The 27,157-nt window shown below is 37.7% G+C and overlaps 1 protein-coding gene across 4 annotated transcripts in view; it reads right to left on the reverse strand.

The window, feature by feature from the left end:
- Positions 1–27,157, reverse strand: part of LOC126251488 (DNA ligase 3) — a 605,411-nt gene that overhangs the window by 120,228 nt on the left and 458,026 nt on the right. For all 4 annotated transcript variants that reach the window (XM_049951944.1, XM_049951947.1, XM_049951945.1 and 1 more), the window contains one exon: positions 17,815–18,024. In XM_049951944.1, coding sequence (XP_049807901.1) covers positions 17,815–18,024 — 210 coding nt within the window. The remainder of the gene's footprint in view (positions 1–17,814; positions 18,025–27,157) is intronic.

Consider the following 27,157-nt stretch of genomic DNA (forward strand, 5'->3'; position numbering starts at 1 on the left):
TCTAATCACTTTCAGTTGAGTTACACAAAACAATTCCCCCTCACCCTTATGCTCCCATCTAATTATGTGAAACGTTGTTTTAGATGTTTTGATTATAATGAAAATGCAGTGTCAGGAGATGGTCATCTTCAGATCTATTTTTAGTGCAGCAATTGGGATAATTATTTTTTACGCCTGAGATCAATTTAACATTTCACAAAAAAGGACAAATATCAAAAGGCATATGAGGAAATATTATTCCTCTAGGCACTTTTAACACAATATGAAGCTTTAAGAAAAGTATTACACAGCAGTATAATAAACAGAGAACACAATTGTCTTCCATTTTGGAAACGACAGCCATTATATTAAAATCTGCATTCCATGCAGCAGCTGTCATACACTACACACAGAGCTAGCTAATAATAACACCTGATTTATCAACAGGTATTTCATAGCTAAGCAGAAATTGTCAGATCTATCTTGGTGAACAAAGTTGCTCTGCACATAAGAACAACCTTTTGACTTATTGCATATTAAGATATGCACTCATTATATAATTTTTTACCAATAAATCACAAATTTGATTACACAAAACCTAATGTGTCTGTTAAAGATACAGAATATCATCAAGCATATAACAATAATTAAAGGAATAAACACATTCTTTTCTGAATTATAAGAACATAAAATAAAGGTATCTAAACAAAAATACTGAATTACTTCTTTTGAAATATTGCTCTAGTTACATTCAGAAATCAAAAGAAAAAGAAAATAGCACAGAAAAGATAGAAACAAAAATTTCATTGTTGGTTTTGAGACATAAGAAAGATTCTTATAAGACAGACACTGTGCACACTGAAGTGCACACAGTCACTTCAGATGATGTCAAAGCATTTTTCTGCAAGACAACAATGAAAAAGTAAAATAATGGAATGGTAGATGAAGCAGGCACCATTAAGCATGCAATAATGATTATTTTGAAAGTGGTGCCAAAATCATTATTTAAAAAAGGCCAGCTCTGGTGAAATAAAACAACTGTTTTGCATGTAATTCAACTACATGAAAATATCTTAAATTTTTGTAATCAGAGCATTTCCATTCCATAAATGCATCATTCCTTCTACTCCATTTCTCAACAATACTGAAGACAGAAAACATTGCCTGAAAATATGAAACATATTTAAAATGTGCATTGGCTTCTAGCATTCCAAATGCTACCTCTCCTTCTGGCCACATATTGATACTGTGCAGCTGTGCAAAGTAACACATCAACAGTCCTCTCATTCACTACACACACTCTTTTCATCTTTCTGCAAACTTTCATCACTGTTAGGACCTGCAAGTTCCACATTATTGCTTGTGTGACTTTGGTCAGACAGGCCTTTCTTGTCTTCATCACAACAACTCTCCCAATCACTGTCCTTTTCCCAATCTGCTTTCTTCTTCTTCTTCTCCTCCTCCTCCTCTTCCTCCTTCTCATTATCTGACTGAACATCATCCATTTTGTCCTTCCTTTCTTCACTTTCTTCATTAGATTTTGTTTCTTTATCCTCTGGAGTTTCTGGAGAATGAATTTCCATCTTTGTTTCCATTTCTGCACTCACAGTGTCCTCTACTGGTTTCTCATCTTCTTTTATATTACTTTCCTCAGTTTCATGGTTTCTAGACGTTTGGGCCTTGCACAGAATTTCTTGCTCAACTCGAAACCTTGTGACAGTATCTACTATACTTCTCTTAGCCTGAGCAAGAAGTACTCTATCGTCAATACCATTCAGTTCCCATGACAGAAATGTAGCGAAAGCCCAGAGATCACGAGGAGGTTGCAATGAAGACGACTTCCACAGCATAATTTCTGGCGTAGTTGTATCAGTATCATATTTGTTAAATTTCTCTGAACCATGGGCCTTATTTTCCTGTGAATAAATTGTGTGTTTGTTTTAGGAGACTTTTAAAAGCTCTCTGTAGGACTGAAATAACTACAGGTTGTGTATATCTACAGAGACTTATTATCAACGACACATTAAGCAAAGTAACTGCAGCCCATAAGGACAAATAATATTTGAAAAAGATAATGAAAGAAATTGGCCTTTTAAACAATGGAAGGTTGCCTAATTTATCTGCATAAAATTTGATCTCCCTTAAATAGATGTCACTCAGTGGGAATGATAAGAGAGAGAAATGGAAACAGGTTTACTAAAATAATACTTTTGGCAGCCACCAACAAGTGAACAACTGGTACAGGGCAGACAGATATTCAAATTTAAAGTTTCTCTAATTTTCAGATGTTTTCAGAGTTAGTTAGCGTTTCATTTCCGTAATACACCAAAATAACAACCTATTACATTTATCTACATTTAAATATGGCCAAATGTAGACTGTTGACACACGCTTTCTTATGCCCTTAAAAATATTTATTATTTTCCACTAGATGAGCTCAGAATTTCTAAATAAGAATTCTACAGTTCAATAGAAGGATTTTGACAGAAGTAACTTTTCAGTTTGCTTTCGGATTTAATATCCTCACCTGTCCACTTATAACGATACAGCCTTCCTCAAAATTCATATGAAATGTCTGATACCACCTTTTATTTATATGCATCAAGGTAGATATCGGACAATTCAGTGCTTCCTAAGGCCTTGTATGTGTGTCTTTATATGTATCATTCTGTCCTATTCGATAAAAAAAAACCTTGATATTCATTGCAAAGGCATGTAGAATGTTCTGGAAGGGTGTGTGTTGTCATAATTATCGTGGGATTGTTGTCATTGATAAAATTATGTACATATACTAAATTAAGTAACTAATCAAGAAATTGAAGTAAAAAGTCCTTAGAAATAAACAACTAGATACTGCAGAGCTGTTAGCATGAAAAATAATTTGCTTCTTATGAACAAAATGGTAATCTAAAAATCCATTAACAGAAGACCTCACTGTCTTAGAAACGGCTTAAAAGTTATTACCAAGCGATGTATTTTCATTTGTTATTTATTTTTATGTCTTCCTCTGCAATTAATATTCTTTGTAATTACATTTCTAATTAACTCTCCAATTGTATACATCTCACAGTTTTCCTATTTCCAGAATTTGTGGCCTTATTTGTGCATTTTATGTATGTAATCAGGTAAAGCACAAGCTCTGTACTGCCATTGAATATTAGTAACCAAACCGAAACTGTAATTAATTAAATAACTAAGATAATATGAGAGACATTGTTGTAATTAAAGTTCAGAATGATTTTCTTATGGAAAACTGAAGATATTACTATAAAAGACTGTCATTCAATATTGTATTTTATACCTTATTTGGCTGTAACATCAGTTTCTTTAAGTTTTGTAAATTTTAATTGTAACATCAAAATTGTAAAAAAATAATAATGCTTTATTTTGGAAGCTACTGTTAAAACTCTATATAAAGCAATGCTGTGACAGATCAGTTTTGAAGTTACTTTTGGAAGTCAAAGAGATCAGTGACGTCTACATGACAAGTGTGCAGTTCAGATGTCAATTAACATGAACAAATTTTGTGAAGCATAAAAATTTCGCATTCATTCATCAATCGACCAGGCAGAAGAAACTTAAGTAACATTCAACATGAATCGTTACACACTACCTTGTGCATCATCAGGCAAGAGTTTTGCCGGTACTTTATTTTCGCTCCTTTTGCGCTAAAGTCAGTTTTAACAAAGGTAAGTTTTTCAAAGGCAAGAAGTAAGGTGGGTTTAACATCCAATCAACATTGAGGCCATTAGAGACCGAGCACAAGAACGAAATTGGTCATGCCTTTTCATAGAAACCATCCCGGAATTTGCCTGGTGCAATTTAGGGAAATCATGGTAAACCTAAATCTGGATATGGCTGGACACAGGTTTGAACTGTTGTCCTCCCAAATGCAACTCCAGTGTACTAACTACTGCGTCACCCAACTCAGTGGTAAGTTTTTCTTATAGTATTGTAATCACTGAAACTATTACTCCTCTGAACCGCAATACACTATTTGCAGCAAATTCCATGAGGGTTATTGTACTGTAATGACATATGCTAGTCCTGCCAGAGATTATGCAGGGAAATGGCTGAGACAGGACAGTGGGCTGCTAGGTGCAGTACCAAGAGCAGTGCTGGTGAAGCGAAGGAGTTGGAGAGGAGTGGGGGGAGGGGAGGGTGAGAAGTGGAAGCAAATGGGAGAGGAGAAAAGTAGAGAAGGGTAAGGGCCATGTAGGTACACTGGCAGACAGAAGGCATGTGTTTGGCAGAAGTGAAGGCAGGGAAGGGGGTAAAACCAGTTGGAGGCCAGGAACTAGCAAAGGGCTGCAGAAATTAAGGATATGTTGCAGAGAGTGTTCCCACCTGTGCAACTAAGAAAATTGGTGTTGATGAGAAGAATGCAGATGGCACATGCTGTGAAGCTGTTGTTAAAAAGTTGAGTACATCTTGTGAAGCAGTCGTTAAAACAGGTGAGTACATCATGTTAGTCATGTTCAGCAACTCGTTGGTCCAGTTGTTTTTTGGTCACAGTTTTTAGTGGCCATTCATGTGGACAGACAGCATGCCCATATATAAAGCCATACAGTGGTTGCAATTATGTTGGTAGATAACATGGCTGATTTCACAGGTGACCCTGCCTTTGGCGATGTAGGAGATGCCAGTGAAGGGACTGGAGTATATGGTAGTGGGAGGATATATGTGATAGATCTTGCATCTAGGTCTATTGCAGGAATATGAGGCACGGGGCAACAGGCTGGGAGCAGGGGAGGAACAGAGACAGGTAAGGATATTTTATTGCACATGGTGGGCAAGTGGTGGAATACTACTGTGGGAGGGATAGGGAGGATGGTGGAGAGGATATTTCTCATTTCAGGGGATGACAAGAGGTAGTCAAATCACTGGTAGAGAATGTGACTCAGTTGCTCCAGTCATGGGTCACAAGAGGGGGTGGGGGGTGGGAGTGGATGCTCCTTTGTGACCTGTCGGAGAGTATGTGAGAAATGGTAGGTGACTGGGAGATCTGTTTCGGGGCAAGGTGGGAAGGGTAATTTTGGTCTGTGAGACCCTTGGCATATATGGAGAGGGACTGCTCACTGCTAAAGATGTGATGACCACAGGTGGCTAGGATGTATGCAAAGGGCTTCTCGACATGGAGTTGGTGGCGACTGTCCAAGTGGAAATACTGTTGGTAGCTAGTGGGCTTCATATGGACAGAGGTACTGATGGAGCCATCCTTTAGGTAGAGGTTGGCTCTGAGGAAGGTAACTTGTTGGGCTGAGGAGGACAACGTAAAGCAAATAAGAAAGAAGTACTTGAGGTTCTGAAGCAATGTGGATAGGGTGACCTCACCTTCAGCCCAAATCATGAAGATGTTATCAGTGAATCTGAACCAGATGAGGGGTTTGGGATTCTGGGTGGCTAGGAAGGATTCCTCTAGATGGCATATGAATAGATCAGCATTGGCTGATGCCATGCTGGTTCCCACTGTTGTCAACAGATTTGTCTGCAGGTGATTTGCTGAAAAGGAAAAGTAATTGTGAGTGAGGACACAGTTGCTCATGTCAACCAGGAAGGAGGTTGTACATTTGGAGACAAATGCGTGTGAAACTCTCAGACCTTGTATACCATTACTGTCAGATTATTACATATAGCCTACTCTCCTATACAAAAGACACTAACCATTTCCTCCACTAACTCTCCACCGTTACTGATTGTTTACCACACAGTGCCCTGCTTATAACTGCTGATGCCACCTCACCTATACAGTAACCAGCCAAATGCCTATGACCTTGTCATTATTGAATGCTACCTTTCCCAATGCCCAACTGACTCCAATCCTACGACCTTCACTCCATCCTGGTCACCATGAGGCTCTATATCCTCAACCACAATTAATTCTCCTTTCAAGACATCACCTACCATTAAAGTCTTGCAACAGTAATGGGCATCCACATGGCACCATCCTATGTCCTTTGGACATCTAGAAGAATCCTTTCTAGGCTCCCGGAATCTCAAACCTCTCACTTGTTTCAGAATCATCAATGACATCTCCATGGCCTGGGCAGAGGGTGAGGGTGCCCTGTCCAGATTCCTGCAGAATCTCGACAATTTCACAATTCTCTTCATCTGGTCCTCTTCAGTCCCACTAGCTACCTTCCTCGAAGGATGATTAGCTCAGTACCTCCATTCACTTCAGGCCTACCGACCACCAATAATATGTCCATTTTGACAGCTGCCATCCATTGTACAATAAGAAGACCCTTCCATAAAGCCCAGCCATCCATGGCTGTCACACCTGTAATAACAAACAGCCCATACAAAATATCCCAAGGGTCTCACTGAGGCATTTGCAGATTAAAATTAACCCCCCCCCCCTCCTCCCCCTGTCTCTCCATCACTTACCATCCTCCATATACCTACTGTCCAGCCACAAAGGAGCACCCCTCTCATGACTCAGTACTACCCATGACTGGAGTAATGGCATCATGTTCTCCACCAGGATTTCAACTACCTCACGTCATGTCCTAAAATGAGAAATATCCTCCCCATTATCCTCTCACATTGATACTCCACCACTCACCCACCTTAGGCAATAAACTATTTGATCAAAAGCACCCAGACACCTCATAGTGAACCATAATATGGGATGTGTCCAATCTTTGCCTTTACGATTCCTTGAGCTCTTCTGGGGACACTTTCAATGAGGTATCTGAATAACTATGTTGAGGAATGGCAGCTCATTCTTCCTCACAAGAAAAAACAGACAAAGTAACAATGTTGGACACAGGATCTAGAGTGAAGATGCTGTTCTAGCCCATACAAAAGGCATTCCATTGGGTTCATAGGACCACACCCTAACCACAAAAAATGCTCCCATACTTCACTGTTGGCACTACACATGATGGTAGGTAACTTACTACAGGCATTTGCCTGCTCACCCTCTATCTGATTGCCCCATGGTATAGCATGGTACATCACTCATTTCCATTCATCCACTATCCTGTGGCATCATTCTCTGCATCACTTTGCAATCTTATAAAGTTGTGACTGAATATTGGTGCAGCTTCTTCCTAACAGTATTTTGTTACTGATGACTACATCATTTGTGTAAAGTTTGAGGTTACTATTAACATTGTCTGCCAGGTCCTTAATAAACATCATGAATAGCAAGTTCCCAACATACTTCCCTGAGGCATGCACTAAGTTACTTCTACACTTGTTGACTCTCCACCCAAGATAACTTGTTGCACCCTCCTTCAAAGAAATCCTCAGTCCAATCACAAATTTCTCTTGGTACCCCATATAATTCTACTTTTGATTATAAGTTTGGATGTGCTGCAGAGTCATATGCTTTTCAGAGATCAAGAAATACTAATCTACCGGAGTGTCTTGAGCCAACTGGACACCACTTCGGCAACTTTCATGTACCAAATGTACTCTAATTGTCTGATCAGTGAAAGGGACCTACAGTTTAATGTGGTATCTGAACCTAGTATAGTTCATGATGGCTCTCTGAATCATTAAGAGGTGAAGTCCATGGTCCAACCAGGATTCAATGCAACAACCTCTGTTTCCAGGCATGTGCTTCACCACTAGACCAAGAAAGACTGAACTCCTTACCTAGGCCATGAGGGCCCAAGAGATGCTTACACGCCATTTTGTCATCCTACATCTTGTGGTATCATGCATATGTGGTATAGAGGGGCATATGGTCAGCAAATCACTCTCCTGGCTGTTTTGCAGGCTTTCTGGACCATGGAGTCACTACTGCTCCATCAAGTAACTCCTCAATTGTCCTCACAATGATGCGTCCACCCTGTGCAAGTCGTCCTACCAATCAAAAATTCAAACAGTATCGGGAATCAAACCCAGGTCATCCTCGTGGCAGCCACCTATCTTTGCTAACAGGCCCATCAAAAAGGAGATAAGGAAATACCATTAAACTTCCTTGAATTTCAATTTTACCAGCATTCTCAAAAATTTTAGAAATGCTAATATACAAACAGTTTCAAATAATATAATTTCAAAGTCACTATTTGAATTTCTGAGGGGCTCCATTATTGAGAAAAGGCTATTTAGACCTACAGTGAGAATGGACCTAATTCATTACACTGTAAGTTAAAGGCTACTGTTATATTCTGTGATCTGTCAGAGACCTTTGACAGTGTAAATCACAATACCTTGTTCATTATTTTAAAATATTATATGGCACCAAAGTAACTTCTGCGAAACTGTACAAATTCATCTGCCTACAAGGAAGCAAGGTGGTTCAGCAGGCAACAGCCCCATATTAAATTATCAGTCATCATCCAACTATTGACTATTTACATGTACTGTCCTGCAAGTTATCATAGGGCTCTTATATTTTCTTGTGTAAGCCTATATTCACAATCATTCATCACTAACATTATAAGGTTTTTTTAATAATACAAACATGGAAATAAATAGCAAATGAAGTTCTATTTCAGAAAGATCTATTAATGACTTTGTCATGTAAATTAATAAATGGTATCAATTAAGCTTTGCCACTTAATTTCAAAAGGACAAGCTACATGCAACTCAGAATTTGTTAAGAGATTGCTACCCAACATATACTGACAAACAAATAGTACAGGTTGAAAGTGCTAAATTCTTGGGGGTTACAACTTTATGACAAATATAGTTTTGTGGACCTTTCCACAGAACTCCTGAAACACCTAAACAAATCTTTATTGGCAATGCAGATGATACATAATGATAGTTTTTAGAAAAAATGAGCATATTTTGCTTACTTTCACTTTATAATATGGGATAATATTTTGGTGTAACATACCTAGTTCAGCTACAGTTTATAAAAGTATGCAATATGAATTATTTGTGGTGTGAATTAAAGATCGTGCAGAGATCTGTTCAAGGAACTGAATATCAATTACTGCCTGCCAAAATGTTTATTCCTAAATGAAATTTGTCATCAATGAAGCATCTCTTTCAAACCAGCAACTCACTCCATAAAATTAGTATTAATTGATTGCCAACTTCGCCTACCCCATTGATGAATTTCTTAGAAGAACTGGTTGACGTCTACACAACACAATTGTCACATCAAATCAGACCTCTGCATATCTTTTGTAAACTAATGTGGTTTGTCTAAGAAATGTTGTAAAAATATCTTACAAATCGGAAGCGAGATCTGGAGAATTGGAAGGCTGATTGGAAAGAATAAAGGGACTATACGAAGGGAGTGTGAGTTGTGGAAAAGTTGGAGGAGAGAAGACAGAATGGTTTGAACAGAAAAATTAGCTAGGGAGTGCACAACCTCCACTACTTTTCATGACCATTATGGATGCAATAATGGAAGAAGTGGAAGCATGAATAGAAAATAAAAATATAAAATCAGTGATGTTTGGAGATGATTTAATGGTAGGGGGATACGGAGAAGCAGAGGTACAAGAAAGTGTAAATGTATGGTGGAAGTGGTGGGGCAATATGGATTGAAATTTAATGCAAATAAGTGTGAAGTGATGGACACAATGAGGAAACAGATGGGAATAGCAAGGATTTAAGTATTAGATGGCAAGTGTTAGAGAAAGTGGACAGATTCAAATACTTGAAGAGTTTAATAGAAGAAAAAGTGACGATGAGATTATAGAAAGGGGGAGGCAAGCCTATGGATTCCTGCAGAGAGTAAGAATCTTGGTAAAGAAAAAGATTTATCACCAAAAATAAGTAAATGTTATACCAAGCACATTATACTTCATACTCATATCTGCATCAGAAATGTGGGTAAAGAAGAACAAACAGGTGAGCAGCATATAGGCCTGTGAGATGAGATTTCAAAAATGTAGGACAGGACTCATTAGAATGGATAGTGAGGAATGAGATGGTGAGAAAGAGAACTAGAAGAAGATGGAAAGACAGGTGGATCTTTGGAGTGAAAGAATGTGAGGAGGAGATTGGTACAGAGCAGAAAAATAGGAAAGGATGGAGAGGTTTATGCTCCATACAGACCCAGCCAGGGACTGGACACTGGGCAACAACAACAACAACAATAATATTATCATGATGATGATGATGATGATGATGATGATGATGATCACCTCAGTTGTTATTTCATAATAACTGATCATATCATCCAACCATGCTACACTACATAATAAACCAAATTTCTGTAGTCCATAATCTGTTGCAACTCTCTCAAACTGACTCAAATTTAATAAGCTCTACATCACTTTTGTTTTCATTTCAGAATCAAACAGACGACACACATGCCAGTATTCGTACTATGCACCAGCCCTTGGAGGTGTTCAGGAACACTGTGACTTAACATCCACACAGAATCTGGATGTAAATTCTTTGTAACTATGACAGTGCTCAACATATTCCATTACATATAATGATATCTCCTTATGAGAAGAAACAATTCAATGTTTTTTGTAGAAACCTTCAAGGTACAGTTTTTAAAACAATGACGTCTAAAGGGGGTGTTAATGTCTTATTACTGTAGGTGAATATATGTGTGGTCTACATCAAGATTAGTTGGCAAAATAATTTACTAACTAAATAATAAATACAAAAATAAATAGAAAATAGTAGCTGTGGATATTTACATTGTACATGTTTGGTGTTTACATGCACTGTTTCAGAATCAAGATACATTGAGATTGGCACATTAGGTAGATATACAATAATATCTCTTACTAAGAGATAGTAAGCACTGTAGTCTTTGTTCCATTTTACCTTTCTATTTATTTATTTCATTACCTTTCTATACTAGATGTATTGCTGTTAATGTTTCTTTCCAATTGGTACATTTCTGTAAATGGTTAATAATATACTTGTCAGCAGTAGAGCCAGTATTGTAGCAGATCATACCAGCATTATTATTGAAGGACACAAAGAAGCTGATTTACAGCAGGAGGTCTCTGCGGCAATAGGAGAAGCAAAAAGATGGTTTAGAGATACAGTAATTGCATGTTGTTAAATGAGAAGAAAATGGAGTGGATGAATTTTAGAGACATGAGAACAGAGGCCAGAAGCAATATAATCATAGAATTATGGGACACTAGCTGGAGCCACATTTAGGTGCAGGCTATCTAGGCTACAGGTTAGGAAACCACACCACATCTGTTTAAAATAAAACAAATATTTGTTTTAATAGTGCAGTGCAGATCGTCATATAATAATAAAAGGTAGAGATGTAATTATTTTGAATGTGTTATTCAAATGAATTTTTCTATAACAACTTGAGACTGGAGTTCAGAGTATGATGGCTTGAGCAGTCGCATGAAAAACCATGCAAACTGTGAAAGTGGTCATACGAGCTATCTTTCATTGATGTTTGGTAAGGAAGTTTTGCGACAATCGGTAAATGAATTTTCAATGAAATGATCTCTCCAATCAAGTAGTTAAAACACAACTCTGTACCATCAGACTGAACTCCAGATGAAGGTCACATTGATCAGATTAATTTAATTTTCACCTACTGAAAGATTTTTAACATTCATGTCTTATCAGGGTAGGAAAATTAATGATAAAATTTAAGGCTTCAACAAGTTCTGCACCATAATGGCACAGACATTAAGAACTGCTGCTTTTCCAATGAGTGGAAAATGTGATGGCCTTTGAGTGTTTGTACTGACAGAAAAATAATTTAGTCAGTACATGCACATTGTGCTGTACATTCAGTCAGTTTTGTTGTGCAGGTATCAGTCAACTGCAGTAAGATTATTTGAATGTTTGGAATAAGTTTGTTTATTTATTTACTTCTTTACAGCTTCAACTAACAGGTACGAAATTCTATCTGATTTTGTCAAAAAAGAAGGCACTGGGAAACACGTTATAACACATTATGTCGAAGCAGATATCAAATACATGTTGGGCATGCAAAGCTGATGCTACAAAAAACCTCCCATGAGGCTATAAAGAAATTTTTAGAATGCACAAAAATGCACTTTTTGAAATTTCAAAAGAAAAAGGAGTCAGAAAAATCATATGTTACTGCTCTAAGTTTGCACTACAAAATGGCAGAGATTGAACCAGGGCTCTACACAGTAACTTGAGATATCTTGAGACAAGTAAGCAAAACTAATGAAACTCAGCAGGTCCCTAGATTGGTCATGAGCACAAATGCCTCAGCATCAACATGTGTACAAACTACATAGATACAAAAAATGAGGGCTTTGAATAATGTGGGGTGAAAGCCACTAAATCAACTTATTGCACTGAGTAAGAAAGTAAAACACAGCCAAAACAAATATATTTTAATGACCTCATTATTCTTTTGAACCAACAGATCTTGAAATGACCTCATCAAAAATGTAAAAACTAAGAATTTCCTTCCTGTCATAGATCAATTAAAATAATTTTCATTTTGGTGAACTATATGATTGACATGTTACAACGTGGGGAGGCATAATGTACTATGAGCAAACTGACATCCAAATCTTTGAACATAGTACAATCACCATTCAGTGTCATCATGACACTGTACTCCTTGCATATGCATCTTTCAAGGATGTATTCCACCCTGACTTCGATTTTATGGGTGAAAACAAGTGACCACATCAAACAACACAGGTGGAGAAGCTCTTGGAAAGAGAGTATATTCAGTGAATGGACTGGCCTGCCCATTGACCCCCCCCCCCCCTTCCCCCAACTTAAATCCCATCAGAGAGGTGTGGAAGATATCAGGGAGATGTATTGTACAATGTCCATGTGCACCAGCAGTCATCAATCATAGTGATGGATGCATGGAAATCGCTACCACAAGAACTACTTACTAACATTGCAGCCACCACAGGAGCGCATTGCTGACATGCATCCCTAACACGGTGATCACACATCCTATTGTGAATCGTGTCCTGCCTTCTAAAATGTCCAGGGGACCGTAACAATCACAGTGACTTCAGTGTAATTATTGTCTTTGAATGAAAGTGTCATTTCTGCTCATCTCACTTATTTCTTTCAGCTACCTTCTGTATTAGACTGTAGCAGTTCTTTTTGTGTATGGTCAAGTTTGATAGAACTATGTTACTTGGCAGTGACATATCGTGTTGAAAGTCACTTTCATTATTGTGTTTTGCACACCAGTATGTGTTTTTTTCAATTAGTAATACGTGAACTTTAAGCTAAGAAGTCATTTATTGAAGCATCATTTTCAGAAGCAGAATTTCTATAATCTGCAATGTTCTCTGTATAGACAGTGGGACAAAAAATGAAATTACCACCGAATTTCTAGTTATTTATCTAAAATTGACAAACTTGCATTGAAAGTTGATGATAACACAGAGTGTGAAGATTTTGGTGGTGGCAGTGAAGAAGAAGATGCTATCCAAATGAGAAATGTTAAGAATTTACAGGAGAAGAAGATGAAAAGATTTTCCAGTTCAGAAACAGATGACAAAAGTGGAATACAGTTCTCACCACATTCACAGGATCAATGTAAATTTTCTGTCATTTCACAACATTAAGGGTGCTGTTAAGTCATTAAGCAGCAGTAACAGATATTCTGTTAAAAAGAGGATCTTGGGCTTTAGGAAACTGTGTTTTTAATGGGTTGAAACCTACTGGAAATGCTTATTTGGGCAAAAAATAAAATTCTTTAAGGTATGGCTACATTTTTTACATGGTGTAAGAAGGGTCTTACATCATGAACTGCACTGAAGATAGCTTTGCACAAATGATCTGATGTGAAGGCAAGTGCTGTAGAGATCCACAAACTGCTGCACTGATGGAAGAAGACATGAGGAGAAGAGTCTCTTCAGGAATATTTCCTTGTAATGAAATAGATTGCTAGCTGTGCTGATATTGATACTGCTTCACTATTCCCGTGTGTGACTGATAGGATAAAAGATGGAGCTGTAAATGTGAATTTAAGCAAACTATGGGGCATTATGAGAGAGCAGCAAAGTCTTTGTCAAAAAGAAATAAAAGTTACAGCAACTGGAGACTCAAGTAACAAGAACACAATGTGAGGCTTGGGATCCAAACCAAGTGTTTAAAATGTAAAGGCAGCAGCCACAGGTCAAGTGACTGCGACCACTGTGGCAGCCAATGTAATTTATGATGACAAGATGTTTATAAGACTGTGGGTGCTCCAAGTTCACAAGATAGAAATGTGATCTTTACAGCACTCTAGGAAAACTGTCTTCCACAAGTTTATTTTACAGCTACTGTTGTGATTGATGATGTGATAATTGGGACAGATATTTTCTAGAGGCACTATAAAGACTGTTGTTTGAGCTGCATTTTGTGTGTGTGTGTGTGTGTGTGTGTGTGTGTGTGTGTGTGTGTGTGTGTGTGTTTTCTGTCTATTTTCAACAAAGGCATTGCTGGCCAAAAGCTCACTTCCTGAAAGTCTTTTGTTGTGCCTATCTATGACTCTGCATCTGCACTATAAGGTGAGTGACAACTGTCCTTTTCATTATGTTAAATGTTAGGATCAATTTCATCTGAATACGCTAGCACAGTTGTAGTTGTAAAGATGAAAAATAGTGATGATTGCCCTGTATAAGTTACAGAAACAGATCACTACCCATTGCTCCTTAGACAGGAATCTATAGATAAGAGAGACCTGTGGTTTTCACACACTAGACCTCAATAACGGATTTTTTTTTCCATTTTTATGTTTAAGAGCAAAGCCAAAAAAGGTATATTTTGTCTGTGACACAGCAGGGCAGTTCCAGTTCAAGAAACTTCCACTTCAATTATAAAATTCACCTGCAGTTTTCCAGCACTTTATAGACACTGTTTTTGGCATTCATTTGAGAGAACATAGTATTTCTCAATGTGGATGATGTTATAATACCAGCAAAGATTGAGGATGAGACACTTCATCAGCTTTGAGTAAGATTAAGAACTGCAGTAGAAATAGCTTGTAAATTAATTTTTTAAAATGCCAGTTCACGGAGAGAACTGTTGAGTTTCTCAGATGTGATATACAGTATGGACAAATGCAGTCTCCTCCTGAGAAGACGAAGGCTGTTGGAAATTTGCAGAACAGAAATTTTTTCCGACAGTAAAAAGTTTCCTGGGACTAACATGATAGTTTAGAAAGTTTATCTCAAATTACTCTACAATATCCAAACCCATGAGTGATTTACTGAGGAGCAATCAGAAAAAGAACAGAGTGGGATATTGAAGACACTCAATGGATACAGTTTTCAAAGCCTAGAACACAAATATGGAACTAAGATACAAACAGATCCAAGTAAAGAAGACTTTGGAATTGTGTTATTACAAAAATCTCCAAACCAAATGATAAGTGCCCTCCAGCCTCCTACATGAGTAAAAAAGGCAACATTTCAAGAGGAAAATGACAGTAGTTTTGAGCTTGAATCGTGGCTATTGTCAACACCTTAAAGAAACTGCAAGTGTATTTACTAGGAATACATTTTAGAAATTTTAACCAGCTGTATCATATTCCAAAAGACCATGGACAAAAAAGATATATCATGTAGAGTAGCAAGCTGGGTTTTAGTTTCACAGGAGTATTGCTACAGCATTTCGTGCTAATCTCATTATAGGATGAAACATTCAGCTGCTGTGTACATATATTGTTTGGTTTTGCATACAGATTAATAGCTAGAATCAGAAAAGCTGAAGAGAAGGAAGATGGTTGGCCATCAATCAAGAACATTCTCAAAGAATGACCTAACACAAACTTTTGAGTGAGAGATGGAATTCTTTTCAAGTTCAGTGATGGAAGAGAGATGTTAGCTGTTCCGCACATTATACAATGTGAAATCATCAAGCTTGTACACAAGAAAGGAGAAGTGAACTAAACAGGAAGTAAAACAGGCTTATTATATATCAGATTTTACCAGCAATGTGAGAAGAGTGATCTTTAGTTGTGTAAAACATTTAATTGTGAATAAGAAGTCAGGAAAGAAAGTTTTCTTCATCCTTATTCAAAGAGAGTGAAGCACTATATATTATTGTTGATCATAGTGGAACAGTTAAATCAACTCTCAAGGGTTACTACTACATTCTAAGTATTGTTGATGCATTTGCTAAGTTTAGCTGGCTGTATGCTGTGAAGACCACAAAATCAGTAGACACAATTAGCAAGCTGAAATTCACAAAACTAATTTCAGAAAGCCAGCCCAAGAAATTAGTGATAGAGGGACAGTCTTTGCTTCTGAAAGAAAGAACCCCTAAAGCCAACTGACAGATTCAGAAAATCAGTTTTACTTTGTCTACCATCATTGCTAAGCTTACTACTGATAACCCTACCAAATGGTGGAAAATGATATGTCAGTTCAATATGCCCTTAGATCAACATACCACAGAAGTGTTGAAAAACACCATTCCAACTTCTGACAGAAGTTAAGATGCACAAACAGACTGATCTTTGTGTTACAAAATTATTAGCAGAAGAAATTATTAATTCATTTGAAGAAAGATGCAACGAACAGAGGGAAGATGCTAAATTACATATCAACAATGTAGGAAAAGACTGACTGCTGCTTCCATAAAGAAGACACTTTAAGTTGCAGACAGGCACAATTAAGGACACTTACATAAAGCTTTCAGCCACAGCCTTCATCAGTAAAAGAGAGATACACACAAGCTAGCAAGGGGTGTGTGTGTGTGTGTGTGTGTGTGTGTGTGTGTGTGTGTGTGTGTGTGTGTGTGTGTGTGTTTACTGATGAAGGCTGTGGCTGATAGCTTTATGTAAGTGTCCTTAATTGTGCCTGTCTGCAACATAATGCGTCGTCTTTACAGAAGCAGCAATCTGTATTTTCCTACATTGTTGATATTCCTATTTGAAGGTTCCATTGTTTACATTATGTATCAGTAGGACACACGCGTGCAAGCGCGCGCACACATGCATGCACACAAGAATGCTACCTTCAATTGATTTGCGAAGAAGGCCTTCAAAAGTACTAAGTGATCTTGTGACAATAAAATGAAAACAAATTGGACCAAAATTAAAGCTGAAGGCCAAGAAACTTGTTCCCTGCAGAGTTCTGAATGCTGATGTGTGCCGAGAAGATGATAACCACGAGGGTCCAGGGACAACATTAACATGTGCTGGATTTATGCAAACCTGATCAAGTGGTTATGCATTATCCAAGTTGGATGACTGTCAAGAAGTCAAAATGTGGGATCAGGGAGTGGGGTTAAAGGTCTTCCTATCAACAAGACAAGTGATGCACCAGAAAAGACAAATATAGTACAGTAGTTTCTGTGTGTGCATGTAGAAACACTCTTCGTGGAGAAGACATGAGTTTCCATAGACTGTTCTTTAATTTCTTCATTTTTGATCATTATTGAAGTTTGTAACTGTGAAAATAATGAACAGTTTAAGTGAAAGTTGGACCTGGTTTTCTCCTACATTCTGGATTCTGATAAAACTTGAGTTTGGCTTGATGAGTTGCCACAAAGAATTATACCATATGAAATTGTCATCTATTATCCATATAGAAAACACATTTGAGCTATCGTGTGACTATAACAGTGCTCATCACACGTCATGTACAATTAGGTTTCCTAATAAAAAAGAAGAATACCAAATTTACTCATAGGTAACTTCAATGACATACAGTTCAAAACAATGATACCTAAAGGAGATTGCAATAATCATATTGCTGCAGATACTGTGTGTGTTCAGCACAAGCACTACACAATAAAATAAGAAAAAAAGAGCAGTCTCAGTTGTTTTGCTTGTTGTAGCACTTTCCCCATACGTCTTTGGTTTTAAAAAATAAAGGTTATAATAAAAATATGTCTCCAATAAATTCTCATGTAGAGGGTGCAGCTTAAAAAGTACTGTGTGTGTGGGGGGGGGGGCGGCACGTGCGCATGCGCGCGTGTACAATCTTGTACGCACACACGAATGAAAGAGAGAGACCAGAACTAATTACCTACCTTCTTGGGTGTACTGCTATCTCGTGGTTCCTCCTCAGATGGAGAGGACTGGTTACTGCCAAATTTTCTTTTATGTCCAGAGCCAGAGTTTTCGCCTCTCTTGTTGGGACTGAGTGATCTCTTCCTTGCACTATTGTTTTCTTCACTCAGTTCCTCCTTCATTTCTTGGTCCACAATTTCCTCTTGTTTGTTATTTGTCTTCTTAGACTCCTAGATGAACACAAATCTTGCCAATTATATGATTCAATAAAAAAAACCATTAGACCTGTGGCCATTGACGTTTATGTCAATAATGAGGGAGTGTTTGTATCATACATTTCATTGGTTCATGTTTTTGATCCAACACACAGATACCATTTATGCAAATCATAATCTATAACAGTGTGTAGCTCCTTTAGAGTTACTTAAACTTGCACACACTAATATGTGTATTAAAATATGAGACCTATGATAAATTTTGATTCGTAGACACATGAAGAGGTCTATTTAGGGCAGGCCTGTACAGAGGGTACCTAGGCAAGAACGAGTGCTCTCTTGCAACCTGGGAAATGAGTGCTTTTGGTAAAATGGTGTTATATAGCATAAGAAAAGAGTTAAGTGTGTGCTTTCTTCAGAGCAATGTTTTATGTTCACCACAGCAATAGATGCAAGCATATATAGTTACAACTCAGTGCTTAAAGTGGAGAGTAGCACATTTTAAATCAATGAAACACAGCATGATGGCCATGTTACAAACTTCAAAGTGAAAGTAAGAGAGACAAACATGACTTTACAACATGTCTATTTAGCTATAGTTAGAACTTATAGACCTACAGTGTAACAGGCAGTTGATGATAAGTTTCACAATACAATAAGTCTTGAGATACATGTCAAAATCTTCCTAAACATAAATTTCCATCCCTGACTGTACAAGTTTTCAGCTATGACTAGGTCAATGTCTGGACCTACATATTTGCATGAGCAACTTTTTTCCACAATGAAGACTTCAGCTTAAAAGCTCACCTTCACATATGCAGTGCTCTGACAGTAGAACAAGAAATTGATGCTTCAGCGAAAAGCAAAATAATTAGTATCCATTGACATCCAGTGTTTTTACATTTAAGATGTGAATAATGTAGTCAAGAAGTACAAATTGATGGCAATTGAAACTTGTCTGAAAATGTCATTCATCATAAATCTGCATCAGTCATAAGAAATGTCATGTCTTCAATTTATCTGGTCACATGTTCATTTCTTCATCAGGTGAAAGAAATGTAAGTTTCATTTCACTGTTATTTGTCTTTAATGTAATAATACACAAAAATAAATTTGTTGTAGAAGGCATTAATTCACCATCGTAATGTGATTCACGTCAGTAGACCTAACAAAGACCATAGAATAGCATTATTGACTACAGTTTGTCATACAGAGCTACATAGTTCCAATTTCTCTCTCTCTCTCTCTCTCTCTCTCTCTCTCTCTCTCTCTCTCTCTCTCTGCCGCCCCCCCCCCCCCCCTCCTCTTCCCCTGCCAGTAGTCACTATGAGTTGGCCAGTTTCTCACTGCTGTGGCATGAGCACAGGCCAGCTTGCATGAGCAGAGTAGTGAACAGGCCTGATTTAGAGGGCTAAATGGATACTGTTCATAGGTATATTTATTAACCAACTTTCACTGCCCATTGCTGCAGGTCCGGCTATATGAACAAACGAAAATTCAAAGATGAGTTTAGTGTCCTGGAGCCCCACTGTGGAGGCAGAGAAATATACTGTGCCATTTCTCAACCAAGACACACTGGGAAAAAATGGGGCCACTGTGTGTTCAGAAATAGTGTGACCTATTTTTATTTGTACATGACTGACATAAAATTACATATTGATTGGACTGTAAAAAATTGCTTCCACTCACAAAAATGAATTACTGACGCTCTCCCTTCCCTGCATTTTCAACATATTTTTGAGAAGTGGGTTTACAACAGAATATTCAACGACCTTTCTGAGAATAACCTTCTAATAAATGTTCCATTTGGTTTCTGTAAAGCACCCCCAAGTAATGCCTGTACAGCAACATGGAATCACTCAATACCTGTGGTGGCCCAGAAAGTTAATGTACTTTCACTGGTGCACTAGAAAATTACTAGAGAACTCAGCACTTCAATTATGTGGCAGCAAGTGATCAACATCTGTCAGTCCTTCCAATATTTAGTGGGCATAATATGCATTTTCCCTGAATATACTGTACAAATTGTTAAATGTCAGTAAATGAGATTGGGTATGGGAACCTTTCCATCATATAGGTTGGTTGCTTCCTTCCATCTAGTGCATTACCACAAAATAGGAGAATCCTAAGGGGCCTGTAATGCCTCTACATCTACGTCTATACTCTTCAAATTATTGGTAACTGCATGACAGAGGATACTTTCGACTGTTCATCATATTTGTCTTTCTTTTTGCTCAATGGAACATGGGAAAAAATGACAGTGCATATGCCCCATGCACACTGAAATTAATCAAGTGATAAACAGGGGCTATAGTATATTTTTGTATTTATTTATTCTTTATAATTATAGCCTATTATCTAAAAAGCTAAAATAGGCCATACGAATCACATTTCCTTGAATAGTTTTAAGTTATTTATTTATTTCTTATACCTTTAAAAAAAAAAGATTAAAAAGAAAAAACAACAACAACTTCTTCTTCTTCTTCTTCTTCTTCTTCTAGTACAAAACCTACATTAAAACCCTTAACCTACTACCCCACTGCTAATCGACTACAAACACTAGAATTTGTTCTTTGTTTCTTCATTTATTTTGGTGCATTTAACTTTTAAGTCATTGTTTCTGCTACTAGATCCACCCTCATGGTACCCTGGTCAACAGCCAAGGTCTGCTGCATTACTTGGGCACCAGGGAACACATCAGCAGCATTTCCACCACTGTGAGTTATTCCATCCACCACAATTACTTCTTAAAGGCACACTTTGATGATCGCTTGCACCAACACAATATAGATTCTTGGGACAGTCTTTCACTCTGAGGTCACCAACCTCAGTTGTCATCTCTCCATCTGCAGAGTATTTTCTCTAGCCTGGACAGAAGCATGACGACTTATGGCTGAATGCCTCATGAAGTCCTCCTTGGCCTTCCTGGATACTGCAGCTGTAATATCATTAAAGATGCACCACATCTACTCAACTCCTTAGTGTGCTTTTATTCCAACATGCTTAATACCTGACATCCATTACCCACTACATCTCCATAGACTGCACAGTACCACAATGTGCATTCTGGTGTGCCTACACTGCCACAGGCACAGCTGACATTCATCTGTCTTCCGATTTTGTAAGGATACATAGCATAAGGGCCATGGCCAGTCAGGTAATTTATCAATTCACTTGATGGGTTAAGAAATATCATCTTTAATCTCTCCCTGATGTTAGGGAGAAATTCAGATGTTCTCCCGCCAGTGCCTGAAATGTCACGTACATTTTGCCACAGGTGTAATATGCAATCTTTTATTGCCTTTTTCGAACTGGCTTCAGTTCCAAACACCCTTCATACTTCCATTTGATTGCCCTTCTTTAACCAGTAAAAGATTCCCCTTTTCCTAATTTCCAAGTCCAGTGGGCATATTCCTGGGACTACTAACAAAGCATCATTCGGGCGAGTACCGGAGGCCCCCATTAATCTTAGTAGCATGCCTCAGTAAACTCTTTTCATTATTGAGACTGGCTTCACTAGCTGCAGTCTATGAGCTCAGACACTCACACCATATCTTACAACTTATGCTAATATAGATTGGGGGTGTACTGTAATTGTCTTCAAGGGAAGTCAAAATTTCCTATTTGCAATGGTTGCAACTTTATTCATTACGTTGGTACCTTTCCTGCTTGCTTCCTCTACATGATGTGCAAAGTTACAATGTTTGTCAAGAAATACCCCTAGATATCTTATTACTGCACTAGTTCTAAGTGTTATATCATTTAATTTTATTTTAGGGTTCCTTATTATGTTCCCTTTCAGCAGGAGGTACATTGTTTTTTTTTTTTTGGGGGGGGGGGGTGCTGGTGATAATTTAACACTTCGACACCAGCCCTCAAGTTTGTGGAGGGCCGCATTACATTTGTCTTCCATATTCTTCTGGAGTCATCACTTGCAATGAACAGTAAGTCATCTGCAAATGCCACCAAACTGCTTATGTTACTGCCGTCATGTAACTTCTGTAGTATGGGCTACAGTGCTACATTCCAGAAATCTGGACCACACACTAATCCCTGCTGACAGCCTTCTTCTCTTTCCAAAGCATGTTAAAAAAGCATGTCTCCCTTGTCAGTAATCTCTCAGGCAATTATACAGCACTTCTGAACACTCAAAATCCCTAAGGGAACCAAATAAAGGTGGCCACCAAAGGTTATTGAAAGCACCAGCAATATCAATCATCATCGCTGGAGCTTACATAGAATGAGTATCTGTCACTAGCAAAATCACCTTGTTAATTATGTTTTCAATTGACTTGCCTCTTCTAAATCCATACTGGTGGGGGCTCATCCCTTCTAGCGGTCTGTGATCTTGTAATCTTTTGCATAATAGTTTTATAAATATCTTGCTGAGGACATTCAAAAGACAAATTGGTCTGTAGGACTTGTGTATCATTGGATCTTTATCTTGCTCTTTACTAAGCATGGTGCAGGGATCCTTCCTTGCAAGAGACACTCCTTGTACAGATCACACAAGTAACTGTCTAATTGGTCATATGAGGCTTGTTTTACTTTGGCAGAGATCCTGTTCAGTCCTAGAGATTTCTTCTTTTTCAGTCTTAAAATTATATGCCTAATTTCCTCTTATGCAAAGGGGTACACAGGTTTGTTGTTCGTATAGTCTTTCCATAACATGTCCCATAACTTACACTGATCATTTGTCTTGTCTTTTCTTCTCTGTCATCAGGAAGTAGTGTTTCCATTAGCAGGGCAGCTGACTATTCCCAACTTTGTTACCATCCCATTATTTGTTCCGAGAGTGGATAAGACTGTTGGTAACCGTATTTTCTCGCATACTGTTTTATATATACACCCCAGGGAAACGTTTCTGAGTTAGCCTCCATGAATTGCTTCCATCGTTCCATTTTTGTTTTCCACAACTCTTCCTTAAAACCTTGTTTAAAATACCTGTATCAATGCAATCTTTGGACTCTTTCTTCTGAAGTCATGCTGCACTGGTATAGCTTTCTGGCTCTTCTTGTTTCACATCTTAATTTCTGCAGCACCTCGCTCCAGTTGAAAGGTAATCCTTTAGAAAGGTCACTGTTGATAGGTATCGACATCTCCATTGCTCTATGTTTAGCCACTGTCAGTTCTTGCACTTTAACATCTACATTATCACCCAGCCATGGAGTTCCTGGACACTGAAACATTCTTCTTAGTTCTTCGCCATTAGCGTACTTGATCTTATATTTGGGCCTGTGTAATACCTAAGCAACTAGCTCTCAGTATTGTACCTTTTTATTTTCCCTCATTATTAATTTGTATGAAAGTTTTCCTTTTCTCATTAGTAATAAATTTGTACATTGCCACAGAAGACAGCAAAAATAGGCTTTTTAAAATTATCTTTGTAACAGAAGAGCAATGTCTTGAGAATATTCATTCTCCCCCCCCCCTTCTTCTTCTTCTTCTTCTTCTTCTTCTTCTTCTTCTTCTTCTTCTTCCCACTTGAGAGTACTTATGTTTAAGATCTCACATAAAAAGTACTTTATTTTTACTCATGTGTCAACAATGAGTGTAGTAAATGCTATGTGTGTATAAAAATGCAAGAAAATATAAATATTAAAAAATCATCATAACTGCAAGAATATTTTTATTTATTATGCCAAAATATTCGTTCATAAGCATGACTTCTGCCTGCAATCATAAGAAAAGGCAGTAGTTTCTTCCATCCTGCAAGACATTTTAAAATATATATGTGCTAATCATCAAGATTTAGTGGATGGACTGCATGGCCGGCAACCACAGAAAATTAGAGGTAAATTATGATAACAGTGCAACCTAATAGTGACTTCTATTAAATATATATGTGTAATAATCAAGCAATTGACTTTTTGTCAAGCACCAAGTTTGCTGCAAAATCAGACACACTAAAAATCTCCACAGACAGAGTAAGAAAAATTATCCTATATACATTATTCATTTTTGTCCACCAACCTGTTACAGTGTCATAATAGGAGGAGAGGTGTACCCCTATGTGGCATGTCCCAGGTGACAGATGGGGGAGGGGGGGGGGGGGGGGTCCTCACCAGCTTGCTGGCAGACTTGAGCAAAATGAAATAGCTCTCGTGGACCAAACACACATCCCATCAATCTCGTTTTTTACCATCCATAATTCACCCACCACCTTTCCTGATCACATCTGGAATTGTAAGCCCTGACCTTGGTCACACACTTGATCATTGATCAGACAATCAAACGAAATATGAGGAGTCTTCTATTGAAAGAATCCACCAGTTTGGACAGTCATTACGAGATTATCCAGGCAAAGACACCATTTGGATACAGTGGGGCATCACAGAGGACAAAGACGAGTCAGAGCGCCTAGTGATGCACTGAATGAACAAACAAATATGCAACATATTCCACATAAGATGGTGCTAAAATTTAACAAACTAGGAAGATTTTCATATTTTGCAACAGTAAATATTAATTCCTTAAGGAACGTTGGTAAATTGAAACATTTAACAGATGTCTTAGATCAACAGAACACAGTTATCACAGTCCAAGAGTTACGCAATACTGACCAGGACTCAATCGAATCAGGGGGATATCAACTTTATAAGGGACCACCAGAATAAAGGGTAATAGAAAATGTTCCCCTATTCGGTATGGGTTTCTTGGTACATAATAGAATATTGGACTCCACTGAGAATTTTTCATCCAATTCCTCAAGAATGGTACTGTTCACAATTAAGGTGGAAAACAAAATACACACACTGATAAATATTCATGCTCCAACTAATGTTGAAAATAAAACTGACAAGGATGGAACAGAAAAATTCTGGGATGAACTTTATCAGCTAGTAAGGACCATACCACATACTCTCATTAAAATTATGCTTGGAGACTGTAATATGAAGAAAGGAAAAGAGAAGCAATTTTGAGGTGTGGTCGGGTGATAGCCAGCACATAAACTTACAAACAAGAACAGTGAACAGTTAATTGAATTTTGCACTACAAATGGATTGGTTTTGAAGACAACAAAGTTTAAGAGAAGACCACATAAGTTAATGACATGGAAATTCCATAACATCAAGCTAGGAGAGTACCAGATAGATCATGTGGCCATGGATCAGAAATTCCATACGGAAATCTATAATGTTAAAGTGCTGCATGGCATCGATGTTGATTCAGACCACGTCAAAAGTTGGATACAAAGAGAGCATATGACACTAGTTATATTATTAATAATCAGATATATTACAAGAGATTAAGAATATCTTTAAGTGACAATCTAGAAGCAACTGTCACTCAATTAAAAGTCTTGGCTGAAGATGTAGCTCCTGTACAGAAACGCAAGAAACCCTTGGTGGAATGAGGAATGCGATGTAGTGATTCAACACAGGCATAAGGCCTGGTTAACTGACCAACAAAAGAGAACTGAAAGCTCCAGGGAGGAATTGGTAAATGCTAGATGATCAACTGCCAAGAAATTAGAAGGGTCAAAAGGCAATTTCATAAGGACTCGCTAAAAGCTATTGAGGGTGTTTTCAATCACCACAACACAAGAGATTACTATCAGACATTGAAAGAGTACCAGCCAAAATACACTTCACCTACTCTTAAGATGAAGGATGCAAATGCAAAGGTAGCACATGACGATTATGACAATTCAGTGATATTGGCAAAATTTTTCAAACAGTTACTAAATAGTGCTGAACCTGAATAGCATTTGGAATTTGACCCCTATCCAAGAAACAAAACGCATTTAGAAAGAGAGATACCCCCACATCCAGATGAAGTAAAAGCAGCTATTAACCTCACTTCGGAATTATAAAGCAGCAGGTGAGAACTAACAAGTGGCAGGACTTTGGAAATAGGCAAATGTGCAAATAATTCTGAACTTACACGAACATCTTACTGATATTTGAAATACTGAGAAATTACCAGACGAATGGAATGTTGCAATAGTCCAGCGACTATACAAAAAATGAGATAGATCAGATCCAAATAATTATAGGGGTATATAGCTGCTGGATATTACTTATAAAACCTTTCAAAGGTTCTGAATTTCAGAATTCATGAACAGCTTGATGGTGAACTAAGCGAATATCAAGGAGGCTTTCAGCAAGGACGAAGCTGTCCCGATCAAATTATTAGTCTCAAATGGATAATGAAACATAAAAGGGTCAGGAACAAGAAGCTAGTGACCACTTTTGTTGATTTTAAAAAGGCCTATGATAGTATCCATCACGAATCTTTATTGTCAATTCTTAAGGAATTTGGTTTACATCAGAAACTTTTCAACCTCTCGCAGTCACCCTTCGAAATACCAAAGCTAGAATAAGGTTCAGAAATGAATTCTCGGAACCTTTTGAGATTCATACTTGCCTTCGGCAAGGTGATTGATTGTCTCCATTATTTTTCAGTTATGTGCTGGAGTAAACTACGCATGAATGGAACAAGATAAGCCCACCATCTGTTAAGATTAGAAGAAAGATTTGACTTAACTGCTTTGCATTTTCAGATGATTTGGCGCTGTTGGCAAACAATATTGATGAAGCAAAGGTTCAGATAGAACAACTAGAATGATTAGCGCCAAAGGTTGGATTTCTAACTTTGTTTGAGGAAACATAAATAACGCCCAGCTTCCCAGTTGACACATCCTCCATAATGATCAAAAAATTAAAGTAGTAAAAATGTTTAAATATCTTGGTGATATTATTACCTGGAATGTTAATGAAAGAGCATCAATAGATTGTAGAACATTAAAACTACAGCAAGTGCAGAGAGCCACAAGGCCAACCTACAAAAAATGATCTCTCTCAATGAAGGCTAAATTTCGACATTTCTCCTCTGTTGTTAAACCAGAAGCAACATACGCGAGTGAAACACTATTCAAACTAAATGCTCAAGCAACAACTGACAAATTGCAGCTAGTTCATAGATGAATACTCTGAACAATTATCAGTAAAATCATCAAGTTAATGGGCAGTGGAGACTTTTGCCCAATTCAGTAGTGGTTAAAGAAACTGAATCCATTATGGATACAATGCAGAAAAGAATGATTGCATTTTTTGACCACATATCTCACCTACCAAATACTAGAATCCTGAAGCAACTTTTTGACTATTTCTGGAACAGTAAAACCAAAAACATCTGGTTTGGT

This window comes from Schistocerca nitens, chromosome 4, assembly GCF_023898315.1.
Source record: "Schistocerca nitens isolate TAMUIC-IGC-003100 chromosome 4, iqSchNite1.1, whole genome shotgun sequence".
NCBI classification, from domain to species: Eukaryota; Metazoa; Arthropoda; class Insecta; order Orthoptera; family Acrididae; genus Schistocerca; species Schistocerca nitens.